Source organism: Hemibagrus wyckioides, unplaced genomic scaffold (genome assembly GCF_019097595.1).
Source record: "Hemibagrus wyckioides isolate EC202008001 unplaced genomic scaffold, SWU_Hwy_1.0 Contig4, whole genome shotgun sequence".
In the NCBI taxonomy this organism is placed as follows: domain Eukaryota; kingdom Metazoa; phylum Chordata; class Actinopteri; order Siluriformes; family Bagridae; genus Hemibagrus; species Hemibagrus wyckioides.
The window spans coordinates 503,111-522,806 of NW_026690802.1; the positions used below are offsets into that span (position 1 = coordinate 503,111).

General features: G+C 36.2%; 1 gene segment (V, D, J or C); it reads left to right on the forward strand.

Moving 5' to 3' along the window:
• Positions 1-2,064: 2,064 nt before the first annotated feature.
• The window catches only part of LOC131350525 (T cell receptor alpha variable 34-like), a 35,876-nt gene continuing 18,244 nt past the window's right edge, over positions 2,065-19,696 (forward strand). Inside the window, 2 exon segments of the V gene segment in view lie at positions 2,065-2,104; positions 2,243-2,600. Coding sequence covers positions 2,065-2,104; positions 2,243-2,600 — 398 coding nt within the window.

Consider the following 19,696-nt stretch of genomic DNA (forward strand, 5'->3'; position numbering starts at 1 on the left):
ACCACAGTTTTTACTGTATAAAGGTGCAAGGTCAGTTTCAGGACAGCGTAAACCCACTGATACTCGATTAGAGACAAAAACAAGCAGAGACTCTACTGAACTTACTATCAGAGGACTAAAGCTCTCAGATTCTGCACTCTATCATTGTGCTCTTCATGTAGCAGAACAGTGATACAGAGTCACTGAAAGGCTTTACAAAAACGTATAAACCAGTATAAATGAAGATTCTTAAACCACATCAAAGATCCTTCCTTTACCAACCTGTTATCAGATAACCACAGACACAAACAATGTTTGTGGTAATTCTGTGGTATAAATGAATAAATAAAAAAAGTAGTAACTAAGCAAATAAACAAACAAACAAACATATTAATAAAAATAAAATGTGTTTAAAAAAGACAAACTACATATTAATCAAAGTAAAGTAAAGAATCTACATTTTTATAATCAAAAAGCATTTTACAGATACTAACAGATTCATTGTGTTTGGTGTTGTAGGTGCATATGACAATTTAGCTTATTAACCTTTCTTACCAGTTTTGTCCATGATTCACCGTAATTAATGATAATTTATACATTTATAAGTAAATAAATAAATAAATAAATAAACATTTACATGAATGTATTGATTCAATTGTGTGTCTCTTATGCATGTATGTACAGATGCATGTTACTTTGTTGGATGTGAGCTAGAGCAAGTAGAGAGTATACAGAGAGTAGAAGGTTCAGTAAAAAGTTTAACTGCATGCACATTTGATTAATAAAGGTCAATGTTTCTTTTACTGTATATATACTAATACATGACTGTGAGATTAAGTATGTCTCTGACGTTTGAGCAATCCAACCTACTAACTGAGACACAGTTACCATCTCTATCATGCTGATCTTTAATCTTTTACTGTTAATGCTTCTTCTAGGTATGTTCAACTTAATATTAGTTCTTATGACCAAGTTGGGACATGAAGTGTGAGAAATAGCACAGGGTTATATATATAGGAGGTAGAACAGAACATGTATGTGATGCCCCAGAGTTAACAGGAATGAGTCTCACAACACAGACCAAAAGACCAAAAATAACAAAACAGAAACAAACTGAGATTAGCTATCTAACCTAAACAAAAAGAAAAAAGAAAGAAATGAACATCTCCAACAAAAATGGCAGTCATAGCCCTCGTGCCAGTGAATACATACAACGTCTCAATATTTACATGTACAAAGAAAGATTATATACACAAGGCAGCAACGATTAACAAGAAGCAGATCAAACTTGTAGTCAAGGCAGGCAAAGGTCAAAATCAGAACAGTAAAACACAACACTGAATCTCAACACACACACAAGCACAACACACCAAGTGAGCATTGAAGTTGGGGTTACTGGCTTCCATCCCAGCCTTGGCAGAAGTGTTAACTGCTGGAGCTGAAGCAGTAAGGAGGGCTAGAGTATAGAGGGGACCAACCTGAAGGACTAAACACATATAAGACAGAATATACAACACAACCTCACAGGATGTAACACTTCATATTAGTTCCAAGATGTTTTCATATTTCATTTACTTCATTTCTCTTTTTAGCACAGGGAGCACATCAATTCAAATGACTGAGCATCTTATATGCATTTTGATGAGAGGCTTCATGTGGATTAGACCTGACCTATTGACCTATTTAGAAAATGGGACATTTAGTCTACAGAACATAATTCCCAGGCTGTGACACAAATATGTTAATATGACGAATTACAATTTGCATTAAAATGTGTATCATCACATAACTAAAATCCACAAAGGGTTCATTCATTAATCTTGAGTAAACATCTGACCAGGATCAAGGTGATGGTGATAGGGTCACTGTCACTATATTTAGTAAAAATCAGCCCTAAAAGATGTAAACAACATTCAATAAATTCTATTATGAAAATTCATTGCTTTTTTTTGATCAATATGATACCAGAACTGACATGACTATGAGTAAGTAAAAGTGGGTGGAGCTAGATGTGGTAAGATACAGTTTAGAAAGTTTCACAGAGATCCTGCCATTTATACCTACTGCAAGAGAGACACAACAGTCATGTTACTCTTCTTTATTTTCATAGTTGTTAAAAACATTGGTAAGTCATTTATATTATACACAAACTTTAGGTTAATGTTGGAGATTTGAACTGATACCTAAAACATGATTCAGTTAAAAAAATTAACACCCTTAAGTAATGAATAAAGTTTATGTTGTTGTAAATGTTTTACAGCAGGTGCTGTTGACAGCAGCATTGCACCAGAACAAACCATCATATCTTCAAGTGAAGGCAGCAACATCACACTGACCTGCACATATGATGATTCAGCTTACTCTCTCCACTGGTATCGACAAAAACCTCAATCAGAACCAGAGTTTCTGCTGCTGATTCAGAAATCTACAGATTATGTCACTAAAGCTGAACATCTTGACCCACGACTATCCATCAAACTTCACAAAACGAACAAGAAAGTAGATCTGGAGATCTTTCCTGCTGCAGTATCAGACTCTGCACTGTACTACTGCACCATGGAGCCCACAGTGACACAAAACTCAAACAGACTGTACAAAAAGTCAGGCTGCATGTTTTTCTCAGCAGGGGGAGATGTTTACCTGTTTCATTTAAGTACAGTATTTCTTAATTCTCAGACCTTGATGTTGATTTGCTTTGAAATCCAATAATGATCCTCTTACATATGTTGTTATTATTTATTGGTTGAATAATCAGAAAACAAATCCTTTAAAAGTAAATGTTAATCTTTAATCAGCTCTTGACTGATCACAAATAACATGCAACACATATATACAACATATATATATATTGGTGTTGCATGTTATTTGTCATCAGTCAAGAGCTGACAGCACAAGTTAGCAAGTTCACTAAAACACAAGGCCATGTTGAACAGAAAAGACTTCTCTGCTCAGTCTCCACAGCACTAAGTGCAGGTCTCATAGCCAGTGGTGGCAGCTTTTAGCCCACTGACTTTAGCTAGCTTAGTAAATGACAGTGTAAAAATTAAATGCCAGAAAAACCCCAAAATGCTATACTATTTCAGGAATAATGACATTAAATATTAATTCTGATGAACAGTTATTTCTGTGTGTATTGTGCTTGGGAATTGATGTATTTAACATATGTTTCTTTGGTCTTGAGTCTTGAATAATAAGAATGTCCAGTAGTCTGATGACCCAGTGTGCTTTTGACATTGATATTAATAGACTTCAGCACATAATTACTGTGGGTTTTGGGAATATGTCTGTTACCCTGTGAGACTCTGCATCTGCAGAACCTGTAAAAAGAAAGCAAGTCTGTTTAGGAAACTTCTAAGTGAGAATTTTGTTTTGTTTTCCAACACAGAAATGGTCCTTTTAGGCATTTTTGTTAGCTTGTATCTCCTCAAGGCATATATTACCACTGCTATTTGTAACCTGTCATATGTGACAGTAAATGTTATGTATTAAGTTATTTCAGGAGTTGTTTGTTCTCTGACATAACTGTGAGAATAACTAGCTAGTAAGCTAACACTTGCTATGTCTGTTATAACAGTAGCTTGGAGAATCAAATGCTGCACTCATACAGTAGTTCAGAAATATCAACTAACAAAACACAAAAACCTCTTGTTACCTATACAGCCTGAATACAAGTATAGCTTTTCTATTCCAATTTCTACTCGAAATAAAGTAGAAAAAACCTGGAAATGTGCTTAGTTTTAAAAGGTAGTATCAAAGTATAAAGTATTGTGAGTTATTGTGTCTTTTGCTATTAGAGTCCTGAGACACAGCTCTGACCTCAAACTCCAAAAGATATGTTTAAGAGGTGAAGTCAGATGCAGTGGGTTGATCAGCAAACAGTGGAATAGTTCTGTGTTGTATTAGTGACTCAGTTCACTGTCACTGATACTGTGAAGTGATGATCTGTGTAAAATTATGCTCCAACAGCATCACTTCCTGGAATTTCCTGGAAAGTGGAATTTTTATCTAGTTTGTTTAACAGGGTTTTAGAGAGTGAGAAGATGCCTGAGGAATGGAGAAGAGGTGTAGAGAAGATCTTTAAGAATAAGAGTGATGTGCAGAGTTGCAGCAACTATAGGGGGATAAAGTTGATGAGCCATACAATGAATCTATGGGAAAGAGTAGTGGAAGCTAGGTTAAGGAAGGTAGTGGAAATATGTGAGCAGCAGTATGGCTTCATGCCCAGAAAGAGCACAACAGATGCAATTTTTGCTCTGAGAATGTTGATGGAGAAGTATAGGGATGGTCAGAGAGAGTTGCACTGTGTGTTTGTAGATTGGAGAAAGCATATGACAGGGTGCCAAGAGAAGAGCTGTACATCAGAGGGACAGCTCATGTTGGACGTTTGGGGGACAAAGTTAGGGAGGCCAGATTAAGATGGTTTGGACATGTTCAGAGGAGGAAGAGTGAGTATATTGGTAGGAGAATGTTGGACATGGAGCTGCAAGGAAGGAGGAAAAGAGGAAGGCCAAAGAGGAGGTATATGGATGTAATGAATGAGGATATGAAGCTAGTAGGTGCAAGTGTTGAAGATGCAGAAGATAGGGATAGGTGGAGAGAGATGATTCGCTGTGGAGACCCCTGAAGGGAAAAGCCGAAAGAAGAAGAAGAGGTTTCAAATATTATCTTGTGATTAATAATCAAGTATTTAAGAAAATCTAAAGTAATTTTGTGTGTTTACTTCCCTGTTAGGACAGGATGTACAACAAGACTTTCTTAATGGCCAATTCAGTGGAGTTGTTAAGTTTTACAGCTACTATCAACATCTGTTAAAAAAACATGGAAATAACAAATTCCGCAGTATTTGAAAGAGATATACACTATATTGCCAAAAGTATGTCACCTGCCTTGACTCGCATATGAACTTAAGTGACATCCAATTCCTAATCCATAGGGTTCAATATAACGTCGGTCCACCCTTTGCAGCTATAACAGCTTCAACTCTTCTGGGAAGGCTGTCCACAAGGTTTAGGAGTGTGTTTATGGGAATTTTTGACCATTCTTCCAGAAGCACATTTGTGAGGTCACACACTGATGTTGGACGAGAAGGCCTGGCTCTCAGTCTCCGCTCTAATTTATCCCAAAGGTGTTCTATCAGGTTGAGGTCAGGACTCTGTGCAGGCCAGTCAAGTTCATCCACACCAGACTCTGTCATCCATGTCTTTATGGACCTTGCTTTGTGCACTGGTGCACAGTCATGTTGGAAGAGGAAGGGGCCAGCTCCAAACTGTTCCCACAAAGTTGGGAGCATGGAATTGTCCAAAATGTCTTGGTATGCTGAAGCATTCAGAGTTCCTTTCACTGGAACTAAGGGGCCAAGCCCAGCTCCTGAAAAACAACCCCACACCATAATCCCCCCTCCACCAAACTTTACACTTGGCACAATGCAGTCAGACAAGTACCGTTCTCCTGGCAACCGCCAAACCCAGACTCGTCCATCAGATTGCCAGATGGAGAAGCGCGATTCGTCACTCCAGAGAACGCGTCTCCACTGCTCTAGAGTCCAGTGGCGGCGTGCTTTACACCACTGCATCCGACGCTTTGCATTGCACTTGGTGATGTATGGCTTGGATGCAGCTGCTCGGCCATGGAAACCCATTCCATGAAGCTCTCTGCGCACTGTTCTTGAGCTAATCTGAAGGCCACATGAAGTTTGGAGGTCTGTAGCGATTGACTCTGCAGAAAGTTGGCGACCTCTTCGCGCTATGCGCCTCAGCATCCGCTGACCCCGCTCCGTCAGTTTACGTGGCCTACCACTTCGTGGCTGAGTTGCTGTCGTTCCCTAAAACACTTCCACGTTCTTATAATACAGCTGACAGTTGACTGTGGAATATTTAGGAGCGAGGAAATTTCACGACTGGATTTGTTGCACAGGTGGCATCCTATCACAGTTCCACGCTGGAATTCACTGAGCTCCTGAGAGCGACCCATTCTTTCACAAATGTTTGTAAAAACAGTCTGCATGCCTAGGTGCTTGATTTTATACACCTGTGGCCATGGAAGTGATTGGAACACCTGATTCTGATTATTTGGATGGCTGAGCGAATACTTTTGGCAATATAGTGTATATGGGGGCTATGAAGACATAGGTATTTGTATAAATATTTCTTCCATATTCCAAAATCAGTGTCACACAGTGCAATCCCAAAAACCACCTACTAAAGAAAGGAGAGAGAGAGAGAGAGAGAGAGAGAGAGACAGAGAGAGAGAGAGAGAGAGAGAGAGACAGAAAGAGAGACCCAAAAACAAGTGTTGTAACTTTTAATGTCAAAATATCACAGAAAAATTGAATAAATGGTACGAGTGAATCCATGGCTTCTTAGGACTATATTTTATTATTAATGTAAAATATTTCTACAGGAATTTATATAAACAGAATACAGAACAGCACGGTCATCAGAAATATGCATAAATACAAGTAGGTGGAGCTAGAGGTGGAGATGTACATCAAATAGTAACACTGACATTCATTTCTAAAGCTAGAGGTTTGAACTAAACACTCAGGAAAACAATGTTGTTCCTCTTCGTGGTGTTTTTCACTCTTGCTGATGTTGGTAAGTCATATACACTGCACACAAAAATATTATTTTTTCTAATTTATAAGACGTAATTTTTCCATGTGAAATGTGTCATTTATGATTAAAATATCACAATATTGTTGTAATGTTTTTATAGCAGAGGCTGCTGACAATAACATTAAACCAGATCAAACCAATGTATTTTCAATGGAAGGCAGCAACATCTCACTGTCCTGCACATATACTGGATCAGTTGACAGTCTCCACTGGTATCGACAGAAACCTGGATCAAGACCCGAGTTTCTGCTGCTTATTTATGAAAGCACTGAAACTGTCACTGAGGCTCAACCACCTCGTCCACGATTGTCCATACACCTTAAAAAAGAGCAAGATAAAACGAATAAGAAAGTGGATCTGATCATCTCCTCTGCTGCTGTATCAGACTCTGCTCTATACTACTGTGCTCTGGTGCCCACAGTGACAGGAAATCCAGCTGCACTGTACAAAAACTTTCACACAGTTTTGTTATATTGAAAGCAGCTCTTCCAATGCTTTAGAGAAAGTTACATGCCCTTTTTGGGGGATTCTCTCTTTTTCTCTATTGGTCAGGGTCATAGTAGATACAGAGTCTGTCCCAGACATGAGGTGGGAAAACACCCTGAATGGGATGTCAGTCCTTTGCACTCCACAAACCCTTTCACACACTCATTCACACAGAAGTGCAATTTCTCCTAGCAAATTTTCCTAGGGTTAGTTTAACCTCAACAGAAGATCATCTTCAAAACTAAGGATTATCTTATTATCAGCAAACCATAAGTAAAGTATCAGCAAATAATAATGTGTGTGTGCGTGTGTGTGTGTGTGTGTGTGTGTGTTTAATCCCCTGATAGGAAAGGAAGTATGTCATGTGAACATAAAGTATTTCTCAATGGCCAGTTCAGTTTAGTTGTTGAGATTTACAACTGTTTTCAACATCTGTTTCCTTTTAGTTTTCTAGTATACTTTAGTTTTCGAGTATACTTGTTCTTCTATCATACATACTGCTGATATAATATCCTAACCCCTGCCCTGGTTACTCTTAGTGCCTAAGATAATTTCAGAGATACCATTCTGATTAAACAACACAACTGTCCACTTAACACTAAACTGTCATAAGAATAAATACTCATCTAATGTCATTTCTCTGACAAGCAAAAGCACCTGCTGTGTCAGAAACACTGAAAACTGGAAACTTATCTGTAAATCTGCCTTTACTCTTCTTTCTCTTCTTCTGATGGTATTGTGAGATTAAACCTTAATTATCAAGTAAAAAAATATTCCTTTTTCTCAATTAAACCTTATTCTCTTCCACTTAGTGTTTCTAACATTAATCTGCCTGCTGGTGTTTATACAATAATTCTCTAATTTAGAGACATCACTAACATATATAATTAAAATACTGACAATGTAATTATTAGATTAGATTTTTACTAGATTAAATTGATCATTTTTACATAAATACATTAATTTCCTCCTTTCAGTATGTGTTTACTTAAATGTGCTCTGGACAGGTTTCCCATATGAGGCTGAATGTAAAGCCAGGATGTTTCAGTAAGAATCAACAATCTGACAACAACATTGGTGACACTGTCATGTGATGCTGTGGGGTGGAGCAATTTTGAAGCTTTATGGTGTTAACATATTAGACTACAGAAAGATCTCCACTATTTTCACTGAGCTAAGACCAGTCATCATGTTCACTGTTATATTCATGTATCTGTGGCTTTCACTAGGTGAGTTAACATTGACTTTTTGTTATTGTGGAAATATTATATAGTATATATATATATATATATATATATAAGTATATATATATATATATATATATATATATATATATATATATATATATAACTATATTATATTAAATATTAGTCTGTGTGGTGATGCAGTGTGAAAATGCAGAGTGTGGGTCTGACTTAAGTATTTCCTGTTGATTATTTAAAGGTTAAAAACATTATGTTCTCTTCTCTATGACAGGTGACTCCATGGCAGATTCAATAGAGCCAGATTTCCCTCATAAAGCTGTAGATGAAGGTGATGATGTTACTCTGTCCTGCAAAAAAAAGTAGTACATCAGACTACCTGTACTGGTACAGACAATATCCAAAATCTAAACCTGAGTTCCTTCTTCAAATGTTTTCAAAGCAGAACTCCAACTTCCAACACTAAACTAAGAATGTCTGCTAAATTTGATGATAAACAAGTGTATCTGAACATCTCCTCTGCTGCTGTATCAGACTCTGCTCTATACTACTGTGTTCTGAGGCCCACAGTGACAGGAAATCCAGCTGCACTGTACAAAAACTTTCACATAGTTTTGCTACATGCCCTTTTGGGGAAGTCTCTCTTTCTTTCTTAAGATTCATAAAGATTTTATATTATTATAATATTTTATTATTAGTAGACAGTTCATTCATTCATTCATTCCTTCATTCATCCATTCATTCTTCTTCTATTCTTCTATAACTATTCTATTTTGGCCAGGAAACCAGAAGTTACATTAGACAGAAAGTTAAACAGAAAGGTACTCAGAGGGTCCAAATGGGTCCATTTCTGAACTTCGGTGAAGCAGCTGAGGCTCTGTACAAGAAATGTACATGTTCACTTGCAATGGGATGTTTGTCATGAGATAATATAAATACTACACTCTTTATTTGTACACAGTTTCATGCTTAAATGAAAAATAATGATATAAAAATCCAACAGTACAGATGATATTGATAAAAAATGATAGATTAGAGAAAGAAAAGAGGCTGGTTTGTTCCTCACCACAGTAAAATACTCCTCAACTGTTTGTTATCCTATTTAATAAACAGGTCATTAGGTCTACACACACCTAAATTTCCATTTCCCATCCTGCATTGTACCAGACTCCACTTCCCACAATGCACACTCACTTCCACATTCATTAGTTCATTTATTTTATTGAAGTATTTTTCATGCTATCAGTTTGTGTTTGTTTACCATGTGCTCAGGAAAATTTATCCATGTGGTGCTGAATGTAAAGCCAGAAAGCTTCAGTAAGAATCAACAATCTGTCAGTAACATTAGTGACAATGTCATGTGATGCTGTGGGGTGGAGCTTCATGAATGTTTATAATGTTAATATATCAGACTGCAGAAATTTTATTTTCATTTATAAGCTCATCCATCATGTTCACTGTTATATTCATGTGTCTGTGGCTTTCACTCGGTGAGTTAACATTGATTTTTGTAGATTCAGAAATTGTTTTTAATTAGATTTAATTAGTCTTATTAGTTATGTAGTATATCTGCGTAATTTAACACTGCAATGTGTGTACTTTCATTCGTTTGTGTTAAAGCTTGACACAGGAAACCTGCTCTCCACATAGCAATATCTCTACAGATGGTATAACCACTACAGAACAATTCTGGGGTTTTTTTAGCAGTGACTATAACTGCCTTATTTATTAGTGCATCATTTGTTTTCTGCTCTTGTGCACAGTATTCACAGTAAAATAAAGTCAATTCAGTTTAAGTTGAACAATGGACACTGCTACAAACAAGGAGACCACTTGCGTGCGGTGCTGCGTGTGCCGCTGTCAAACCTTTATATCCTTTTATTTAGGAATAAATATTTTACAATGATAAAATAGCATGTCTGATGCAATGGTTTGTGAAGTAACAGTGTTTTTGTTCTGTGTTGTACTGGTTACTCAGTTCACTGTCACTGATAATGTTAAGTAATAATCTGTAAAAAGTTATACTACAACAGCATCACTTCCTGGGTGTGTCCTTCTAGAGACGTGTAAAGTTCAGCACATACAGCACTATTATACAGAATCCTCACAGAGCTGTGTTCAGAAATGGATCAACTATACAACTTACTGTACATAGTGAGATACATACCACTGATTCTCACTCTAGTTACAGGTAAATTTCAATCAGTTATTAATTATTACAGTGATATTTAATCAGTTAAATAATTGCATTAATTAATAAGCATGTTTGTATTAATCTAGTAATTTCTTGATTCCTTAAGTCAATATTGGAATTACAAAAAATACTTCACTGACATGTTTCTTTATATTTTTGTCACACCAGGTAGCTTTGCAGATAAAATTTGGCCAACAGATGCAAACATTGTCAGGAAAGAAACAGAGACTGTTACTCTGAAATGTTCATATGAGGCAAGCAGTGAATACATTTATCTTTACTGGTACAAACAATATCCTAACAGCGCACCACAGTTTTTACTGTATAAAGGCGCAAGGTCAAATGAAGGTGATGATAGCACTCCTGATGATCATCGACTAGAGTCAGAAACAAGCAGAGACTCTACTGAACTTACTATCAGAGGTCTAAAGCTCTCAGATTCTGCACTCTATCATTGTGCTCTAAGAGTTGGAGCACAGTGATACAGAGTCACTGAAAGGCTTTACAAAAACATCAACATGGTATATTAAGTTTCTAAAACCACAGAAGATGAAAGAGACTCACTTTACCAACTTATCAGTTAACCACAGATACAAACAACATTTGTGAAAACATTTGCAGCTGGAGCTAATAGCCTAAATAGAAACATGAGGGATTAACACAACTATACTTTAATTCATGAATCTACATCTACATTCATTTATTAAATGTTTATTCTGCATGTTCATTTGAACAGATGTGAGTTTGATCATACAGATAAAAAAATAATAATAAAAAATTTGTGACAAGATTTGATTGCACATAAGGGTAATGTCTATAATCTTAAACATAATTATTTGATGGAGGGATGATGACTCTTGCCTTTTGAGCTTGTCCTCTGTTTTCTTATTTGTACTGTGATGTAAACGTTCCAACTTAAGGTGGACTGCTGACACTAAATTTCCCCTAAGTCTGAATGAGTGTGTGAATGTGTCTGTGCATTTTGTCCTGCATTAGACTGCTGTATCATCCAGGGTGTATTCCTGCATCATCCCTAGTGTTGCTGGGAGAAGCTCCAGATTCACCTGCCCAGGACAAAGCATGAATGAATGAATGAAGGTGTGTATATATAATGTATATAGACAGTTGTGGAAGTGTGACCAGGATAAAGTAGGTACTAAAAATAAACTCTGATTGAATGACCATTCATTAGGTTTCAGCTGCAGCTTATGGATCTGGGGCTTGGTTTTACTGTAGTTTTAGCATACTAAGATTTGCTAATTGTCTAGTAGATGAGAAAGAGTTGCTGTGTGAGGTAAAGCAGAGTTATCATGAATATGAATAAATATGATGTTTATTTCAAAAGATAAACACAAACTAACTAAACACTCAGGATAACAATGTTATTATGCCCACTTGGTTTTCTTCACTATTGCTGATATTGCTAAGTCCTTTAGTTTGCAAGTTACAAACCAAAAGAACAAGTATTTTAAAAAGTTGCTTAATAATAAATTGTTGTCAATAAATTCAAATAAATTGGTGTATTTATATTAAAGGCTGTTGACAACAATTCATCCACCCAGAATACACTGTTTAATGTAATCACAATCATCTTTAAGTAACCAAACATAACTATAAAATAAATACATATCAGTTTCTGATTGCCAGTGAAATGTAGTTAGAGTGAGAATGTTCTTTTAGCTGATTGTTTATAACAGACGTGTTCTTGAACATTAATGAGGAAAGGCTCAGGTGCACAGTTTATTCTCCTCTTGATCAATAGATGAAGAAAATTGTTGGAGGAAAAGTTTCTGTTCCTCTGCAGCTCTTTTTCTCTATAGACAATATTCTGTTTGTGAGACCTGTATGATTGTAATTAACACCAGTGCAATCATAGCTCCAGTTTTGTTCTTTGGTCACTACACTTAATTAACCCTACTGAATAAAATCAGATGGAAAAATATTTGAAGTGAACTGGAACAGCGATTTAGTCCAGGAACTCTATGGAACTCTGTATGGGAAGGCTATACAAAGAAATGCAAAAAATACTAAGTATATACATTATATAATATTAATTATAGTTCAGAAGTTTATTTATTAATGTCATTAATAAATAAATTACCTTCAATTACCTTAAAAATGAAAAAGAAGAGCAAAAAGATGGTTTAGTGAGTTATCTTATTGTGGGTCAGGTGCTAGGACTCTGTTCACACTTGTAGATGAAGGTGATGATGTTAATCTGATAAAATCGGTCCGTAGGATGAAGATGATAACATTGTCAGTAAGGAAACAGACACTTTCTTATGAGTCAAGCAGTCATTGTGTTTGGCTTTAATTGCACAAACAATATCCTAACATTTTATTTCGGGGGCCCCTCTGTGCCACCAATATGACTAATTATAACTTATTATTGTCATTTTGTATAATAACCATTGTCCATTGACAGATATCAAAAAAAGACGATGTCATTTCATGTACTCTTGGGGGCCCCCTGGTGGCTACGGGGCCCTAAGCAGCCGCTTAGTTCGCTTATGCCTTGGGCATAACCACTTCCTGACTCAGTATCTGACAGTCAATATTACTAATGTAATGTATGATATTTAGGAATGATCATAAAATTATCAAAACTTCCGCGGATTTCTGCAGGACTTGAAGAGCTGGACACTGGGTGAGATCGCCTGTGCTGCGGGTCTGTCAGTGTGTGTGTGTGTGTGTGTGTGTGTGTGTCTAAACAGTGCCCTTTGCACTTACCCATTTGTTTTGGGTTTTCTGTTTGTTAATGTATTAGTTATCACAGTATGCATTTGGGGCTGCTATTTTATTTTATTTCATTTTTAAATGGACGGGTTTTAAGCTGTAGCTGGGCTGGAAATCTTAGGTCCAATCCGGAAATCACTGGTTACTATGGTTACCCCGCGTCCTGCGGGGAGAAAGAGCTCCTTCTGACAACACTCCAGCCCCTCACGGTAGGACGATCTTTATCCTTTAATGTCACACTGATTTTACAATAAATATACAATAAACAATAAATATACAATATAATATAACATAATATACAATACAATGTAATATTTACCCCAGTAGTAGGACACCTTTAAGAACCCTGGCTACTGTTTAAAACTTAAACATGCTAAGTCTTGTGATTGGGCAGCTTGCTAGCTAGTGTAAATAATAAATTATAGATTAATGTTATCTACTGAGAGAGCTTGTCTGTTTGTTGTAATTATTACACAATTGTTTGGGTCAGTTGATGTAAATATAATATTTAGTTAGCCTGCTAGCAAACTTGCCTACTGGTGCTAATGCTAAACTCCTGAACCAAGCTGATGAGCTCGGCTAACGAGAATTTATTTCCACATTATAATATTTACCCCATCAAACAGATCACTTTTCCCAACCCTGAGTACTGGTTTCACACTAAATCATGATTAGACTAGTGATTATCCAGTTAGCGCCCCAAAGGACTTGGTTACAGATGTATGTTATCTAGCTAGCGAACCTCGCTAATCATTTCATTTACACAATATCATATAGAGTGTAAAGCTTGCTGAACTCGGGTGAAGGTTTTAATAATTATTCCGTGATAATATTTAGATAGATTTCGGATGATGGACTGGGACAGGAGGTTTTTGAGACTTTAATCAGTCACCATGTACGGTGAATTACCCCAAGCTAATGCTAATGCTAGATAATGCTAACTAATGCTAATATTTGTCTGTTTATTCTCAGCTTAACTAGTTTACAAACTCACATGTTCATTAACGTTTCGGCGTTAAAAAGAAATTGTTGTATTTTTACGTCTCCCTTTTTTTTAAATATCAAAATCCTCTATTTCTGGGTGTGGGTGAAAAAAACACTGGTTTATCTACACTGTTAGCAAGCCTGGATAATTAACTTGGTAGCATCATTAAGATAAATATCGTAATGAGTAATGCAAACCTTTTAACCGGTAAACAAACCTTTCCTTTATTTTACTCAAGCTGTTTTTACTGTAAGGAACGTGACAGAATGTTAGATGTGTTATTATGAAACTGTGATGAGAAGAAGCACTTATGATGGGGCGGCGGGAGGAAATGTACAGTACATCATCTTTTTTGGAGAACAGGACATGTTTAGTCTTACATCCTGCTTCGTGTTAAGGTGTAAATTAAGTAGCCATCTAGAACACCATAAGTGAATTACAGAGATTTTTTTGTTTTTTACGTTTTAACAGGATGCAGTTGGCGTACAGCTGGCCTCCGTGGCTCCGATTGGGTTCCGTGAAAGATTCGTTCATTTTGAATGAATCCGTAATATGACTCGGGAGAGATTCGTTCATTTCGTATTGACCGCGCATGCGCAAAATCCTATCTGGTACTGTGATTCATTCAAGTTAATTCATGATAAAGGCACATGGTTACTTTTTGTTTATTCAGTACACTGTTACTCTGAAATGTTCATATAAGTGAAGCAGAGATAACATTCTGCTTTATTGGTACAAACAATATCCTATAATTATATATCCTGTAATTTATTTTCCATTCATACATTTATTTATTCTTTCATGTGTTTATTATTCCTGTGTGTATAAATGTATGTTACTTTACCAAATGTGAACTAAGATCCAGAACAAAATGTGAGCACTCCAGACCATAATTCCATTGTATAGTTACAAGAAGTTAAAATGGATGAATAAGGAAAGGGTTAGTCAAATTTGCTTTCCTTTTATTGATCATAATGAAATTCATCAAGATTGAGTGAAACTGAAATGAAAATGGAAATTTTGTATTAACATTTGTATTTTCAGTTAAATGGATGTACAATGTCTGCCAAATTTTAAATGGATCAGCAAAAATCCATTCACAGTTGCATTTCCCAGGTCTTAAGTGTTACGACCCTGACCTGTGGAAACAGCACTTACTCTTCACTTAAGCACTTAAGAAGCCCTTTCTCTACAAAAAAACATGGGAGCATCTTAACAAATTTGGGAACAATATTTTTTTGGACTGATGGTTAATCATTATTCATAGTTTCATGTTTGGTGAAGGTCAAACAGAGGTTATCACAACAAACACCTCATACCAAGTGTCATGTTGGTGGAGGGGTGAGGATTCGGTTGTTTTGCAGCCACAGGCTCTAGAAAACTTTTTATCATTTGGTCTTAGATGATCTCCACTTTATATTAGAATATTCTTGAGACAAATGTAAGACTGTCCATGAGCTTATGTTGTGCTGAAACTGGGTCATATTAAAGGACAGTAATCACAGGCACACCAGCAAATTTGTCTCTTTAAGGATGCTGAATCTGAGGACTTGTTTTTGTCTAGGTTAATGTCAGAAATACAGATAAAAAAGAAAAAGACGGGTTATTCTTGTGTTCTGATACGCTGAAATGCTGTAATGATTCCAAATGAATCTGTGAATTGAAAGTGTAAACTATTCCCAGCGTGGTGAGCAATACTTTTGTTTTAAATATATTGATGGTTCTTGATGTAAATAATGTATATGTCTATTTAAATTCAGCTCCTGCAGATGGCAGTACATGACATGAAAATACTCTAGAACTGAACCTGATTGGACCTGGACACAACAGAACCATGTGGAGTGTTAAAGTAGCCATGAACATTAAACCTGAACAAAGCTTCAGCACAGATACATGGTGTGTGGAGTGCAGTCCGACTGAAACACTTGAATTACTGCAGAATCTTGAGCTTAATACAAGATGCTTATGTATTTGTGCACATGCTCTCAAACACCACCTTGTTAGGGGTTTTATATTGTTATAATTTTATGGGGAATTTTTTAAAATCCTATCAATCACTACAGTACCTCTGGTGTTTTGTTTAGACTTTAAGGGTGTACTATAAATCTGCTGAAGAATTTAATTTCACAATAAGAATTGTTTGTAATTGCAACAATATATTTTGTAGATTAGAAAAGGTTTAAGTTCATAGAAATAGGAAATACAGGAACTAAATATATGAATCTTTTGCTCATTAAATTCTTTTTAGAACATGTGTGTGTATTTTACATAATGTGGCAAATCCTGCACTCTGATTGGTTAACACAGAGGGAATCTACAGTTGAGGCTTTGTACACAAGAAATGCTTAGATGCTTCACTGAAGACAGAGTAGAAGGAAACTTGACATTTACTGTAACATAAAAAGGAAACTTTCAGAAGAACAGAGGAAATTAAAACATGATGGTTTTCTGTATATTTCTGTTTTTACCATGTTCATAGGTAATCTTATATTTTATATATCCCCATATATCATGTTTAAATGTTTTATAACTAGTAAAGAAATGTTTCCATGTGTGAGTGTTTTAGATTGTAAGCATGTACTGTATGTATACTGTATAATATAAAATGATAATATTCTGAAATAAATGTCCTCTTCAGGTGAGAGCACACAGGACAGCATTACTCCAGCATCTTCTGCTGTCTATGGTAAAGAGGAGCAAGCAGTTACACTCTCCTGTGATTATAAATACACGGTTTCTATGAACAATCTACAGTGGTATGGACAATATTCCAATGCAGCACCAGAATTCCTCGTTCTGTTGACGGAATCGGGAGGGAATCAGACAGGTGATACTCCTCATCCTCATTTGTCTGCTAAAGTTCATAAGAGTCTGAAGCGTGTGGATTTGGAGATCTCGCCTGCTTCAGTATCAGACTCTGCACTGTACTACTGCGCCTTGCAGCCCACAGTGACAGGAAAGTCAACTTCACTGTCCAAAAACCTACAGAGACCTCAAACATGAAAGTGTTAAAGAATCACAATAAGAAGAAAAGACTGGAAGCTATGCATAACATCAGCATTCTGATTATTGATCCAATAGAAATGTATGTATATAACCATATATGAATACTTTATTTGAATTGAATAGACAAAACATTCTAAGTGAATCCAAATACAGATAGAAAAGTTAGGTGTGTGTTTGAAGAAGCCACATGTTCACTCCCTCTGCAGTATTAAGTGCAGTTCTCATAAACAATAGTGGCAGGTTTGATGGTTTATTTACTTAATGACAGTGTAAAGATCACATGCTGGAATTTGATTCTGTTCTAGGAATAAAAATGTGCATATTGTAAACTCTTTTGACAAGCAGCTGATTTGATTTATTTTTATTTTATGTTTGTTTGTTTGTTTATTTTACTGAGCATGAGATTTAATGTGTTCATCATGTGTGTCTTTGCAGGATCTTTAATATATTTTTGAGAATTACAGGATACCTGAAAGTATGTATAACTAAGAATAAGAACTGTGGAAAATAAAAACACAGTTTCCATCACACAATCAGGAAATAAATAAGCTCTACTGAAATAGTGCTCCATAATCAATTCTTGAGGTAGATGAGCTACAACAGCTAAAGACCACATCGGGTTTCATTCCTGTTCACCAAGAACAGAAATCTAAGAATACAGTAACAACTCCTGTAAATGACATAATTTGGCCCAATGGCAAGAGCTGCTTACTTGGTTCACACTTAGCGTCTGGATTCCAAAAAGGTTTGAATCCCACAGGAGCTCTCGCTTTATTGTTAACTTGACTTTGTGTAACCGAGTTCCATTTACTCGGTCCCCAGTCCATATGAGCAAGAAGGTCGTACAGTTACAGAGTACAGTGAACCTTCATTGGCACACATCAAGGTAATGGGGATGACCTGGCTTGTTGGTCTAGGGGTATGATTCTCGCTTAGGGTTCAAGAGGTCCCGGGTTCAAATCCCGGACGAGCCCTGGTTTTAAATGGAATAGAGTGGTTGGGATAAAACTAATGGAAACTTGCACTGCTGGCTTGGTTCTCGCTTGGAAGCTTGTTTCTCCAGAGGTCCAAGGAGGTTCAAATCCCACTGTAATTACCTCTGAAAATTAAAGCTCCAACCTGGAGCCTATCTCTGGAATACAGGGAGCGGGATGGAGAGTGTCACACTTTGTGGAGACATGAACCTCTGAAATATTAATATATTAGAGTACAGAAAGACCTCAGAATATTGTCATTTTACTAACACCATTCATCATGTTCACTGTTATATTCATGTGTCTGTGGCTTTCATTAGGTAAGTTATCATTGATCTTTTCAGAAAGGAGGGTAAAAGGTAAAACCCTATGCCACCACGTCTGTCTGCTAAAGTTGATGATAAAACTAAACAAGTGGATCTGATCATCTCCTCTGCTGCTTTTAATGTTTGATAATATACAATTAGAAGGTAATTTATTCATAATCACACTCTCTGGTATCACCCAGATGAGGATGGGTTCACATTTGAGTCTTCCTCATATCGTCTCACAGAGTTTTTTCTTGCCGCTGTTGCCTCAGAGTTGCTCATTAGGGGTAAAGTTAATTTTCAACTTTGTAATTTCTATTCTGAATTTCTGTATTTCGGTAAAGCTGCATTGAGACAGTGTCTATTGTTAAAAGTGATATGAATGAAAATGAAGTGAACTGAATTTAATTACCTTTTGGGAACAGACACAGCAAATTTACTTATGAGAGATTGGATCCAGTTTCCTATGATTTTTATCATAGGAAATTATCATAATTATTTATAAATGTACAAATAATTAAAAAAAACACACAAACAGATAAAGGCTTATAGTATGGTATAGATGATGAACCTTAAAATACAACACAGCCATATTAATGACTCTACACTACAACTGCATCACTTCCTGGGTGTGTCCTTCTAGAGACGTGTAAAGTTCAGCACATACAGCACTATTATACAGAATCCTCACAGAGCTGTGTTCAGAAATGGATCAACTATACAACTTACTGTACATAGTGAGATACATACCACTGATTCTCACTCTAGTTACAGGTAATTTTCATCAGTTCATCAATTAATTAATGGAATTAACTAATATTCATAGAATTAATTCATTTATTTTTAATGTCAGTGTTTTTGGTGTTACACAAAAAAATTTTTTTAGAATTTTTCGATATTTGTATTATATTTTTATTAATCATTTTTCAATACAACAGGCAGTTCTGCTGATAAAATTTGGCCGAAGGACAAAGATGTCAACATTGTGGGGAAGGAAACAGACAGTGTTACTCTGAGATGTTCATATGAATCAAGCAGTGGTAGCATTCGGCTTTATTGGTACAGACAATATCCTAACAGTGCACCACAGTTTTTACTGCTTAAAGGTGCAAAGTTAGCAAGTTCAGATCAGTACAACCCCTCTGGCTCTCGATTCAATGCAGAAACATCCCCAGACTCTACTGAACTCACTATCAAAGATCTGCAGATCTC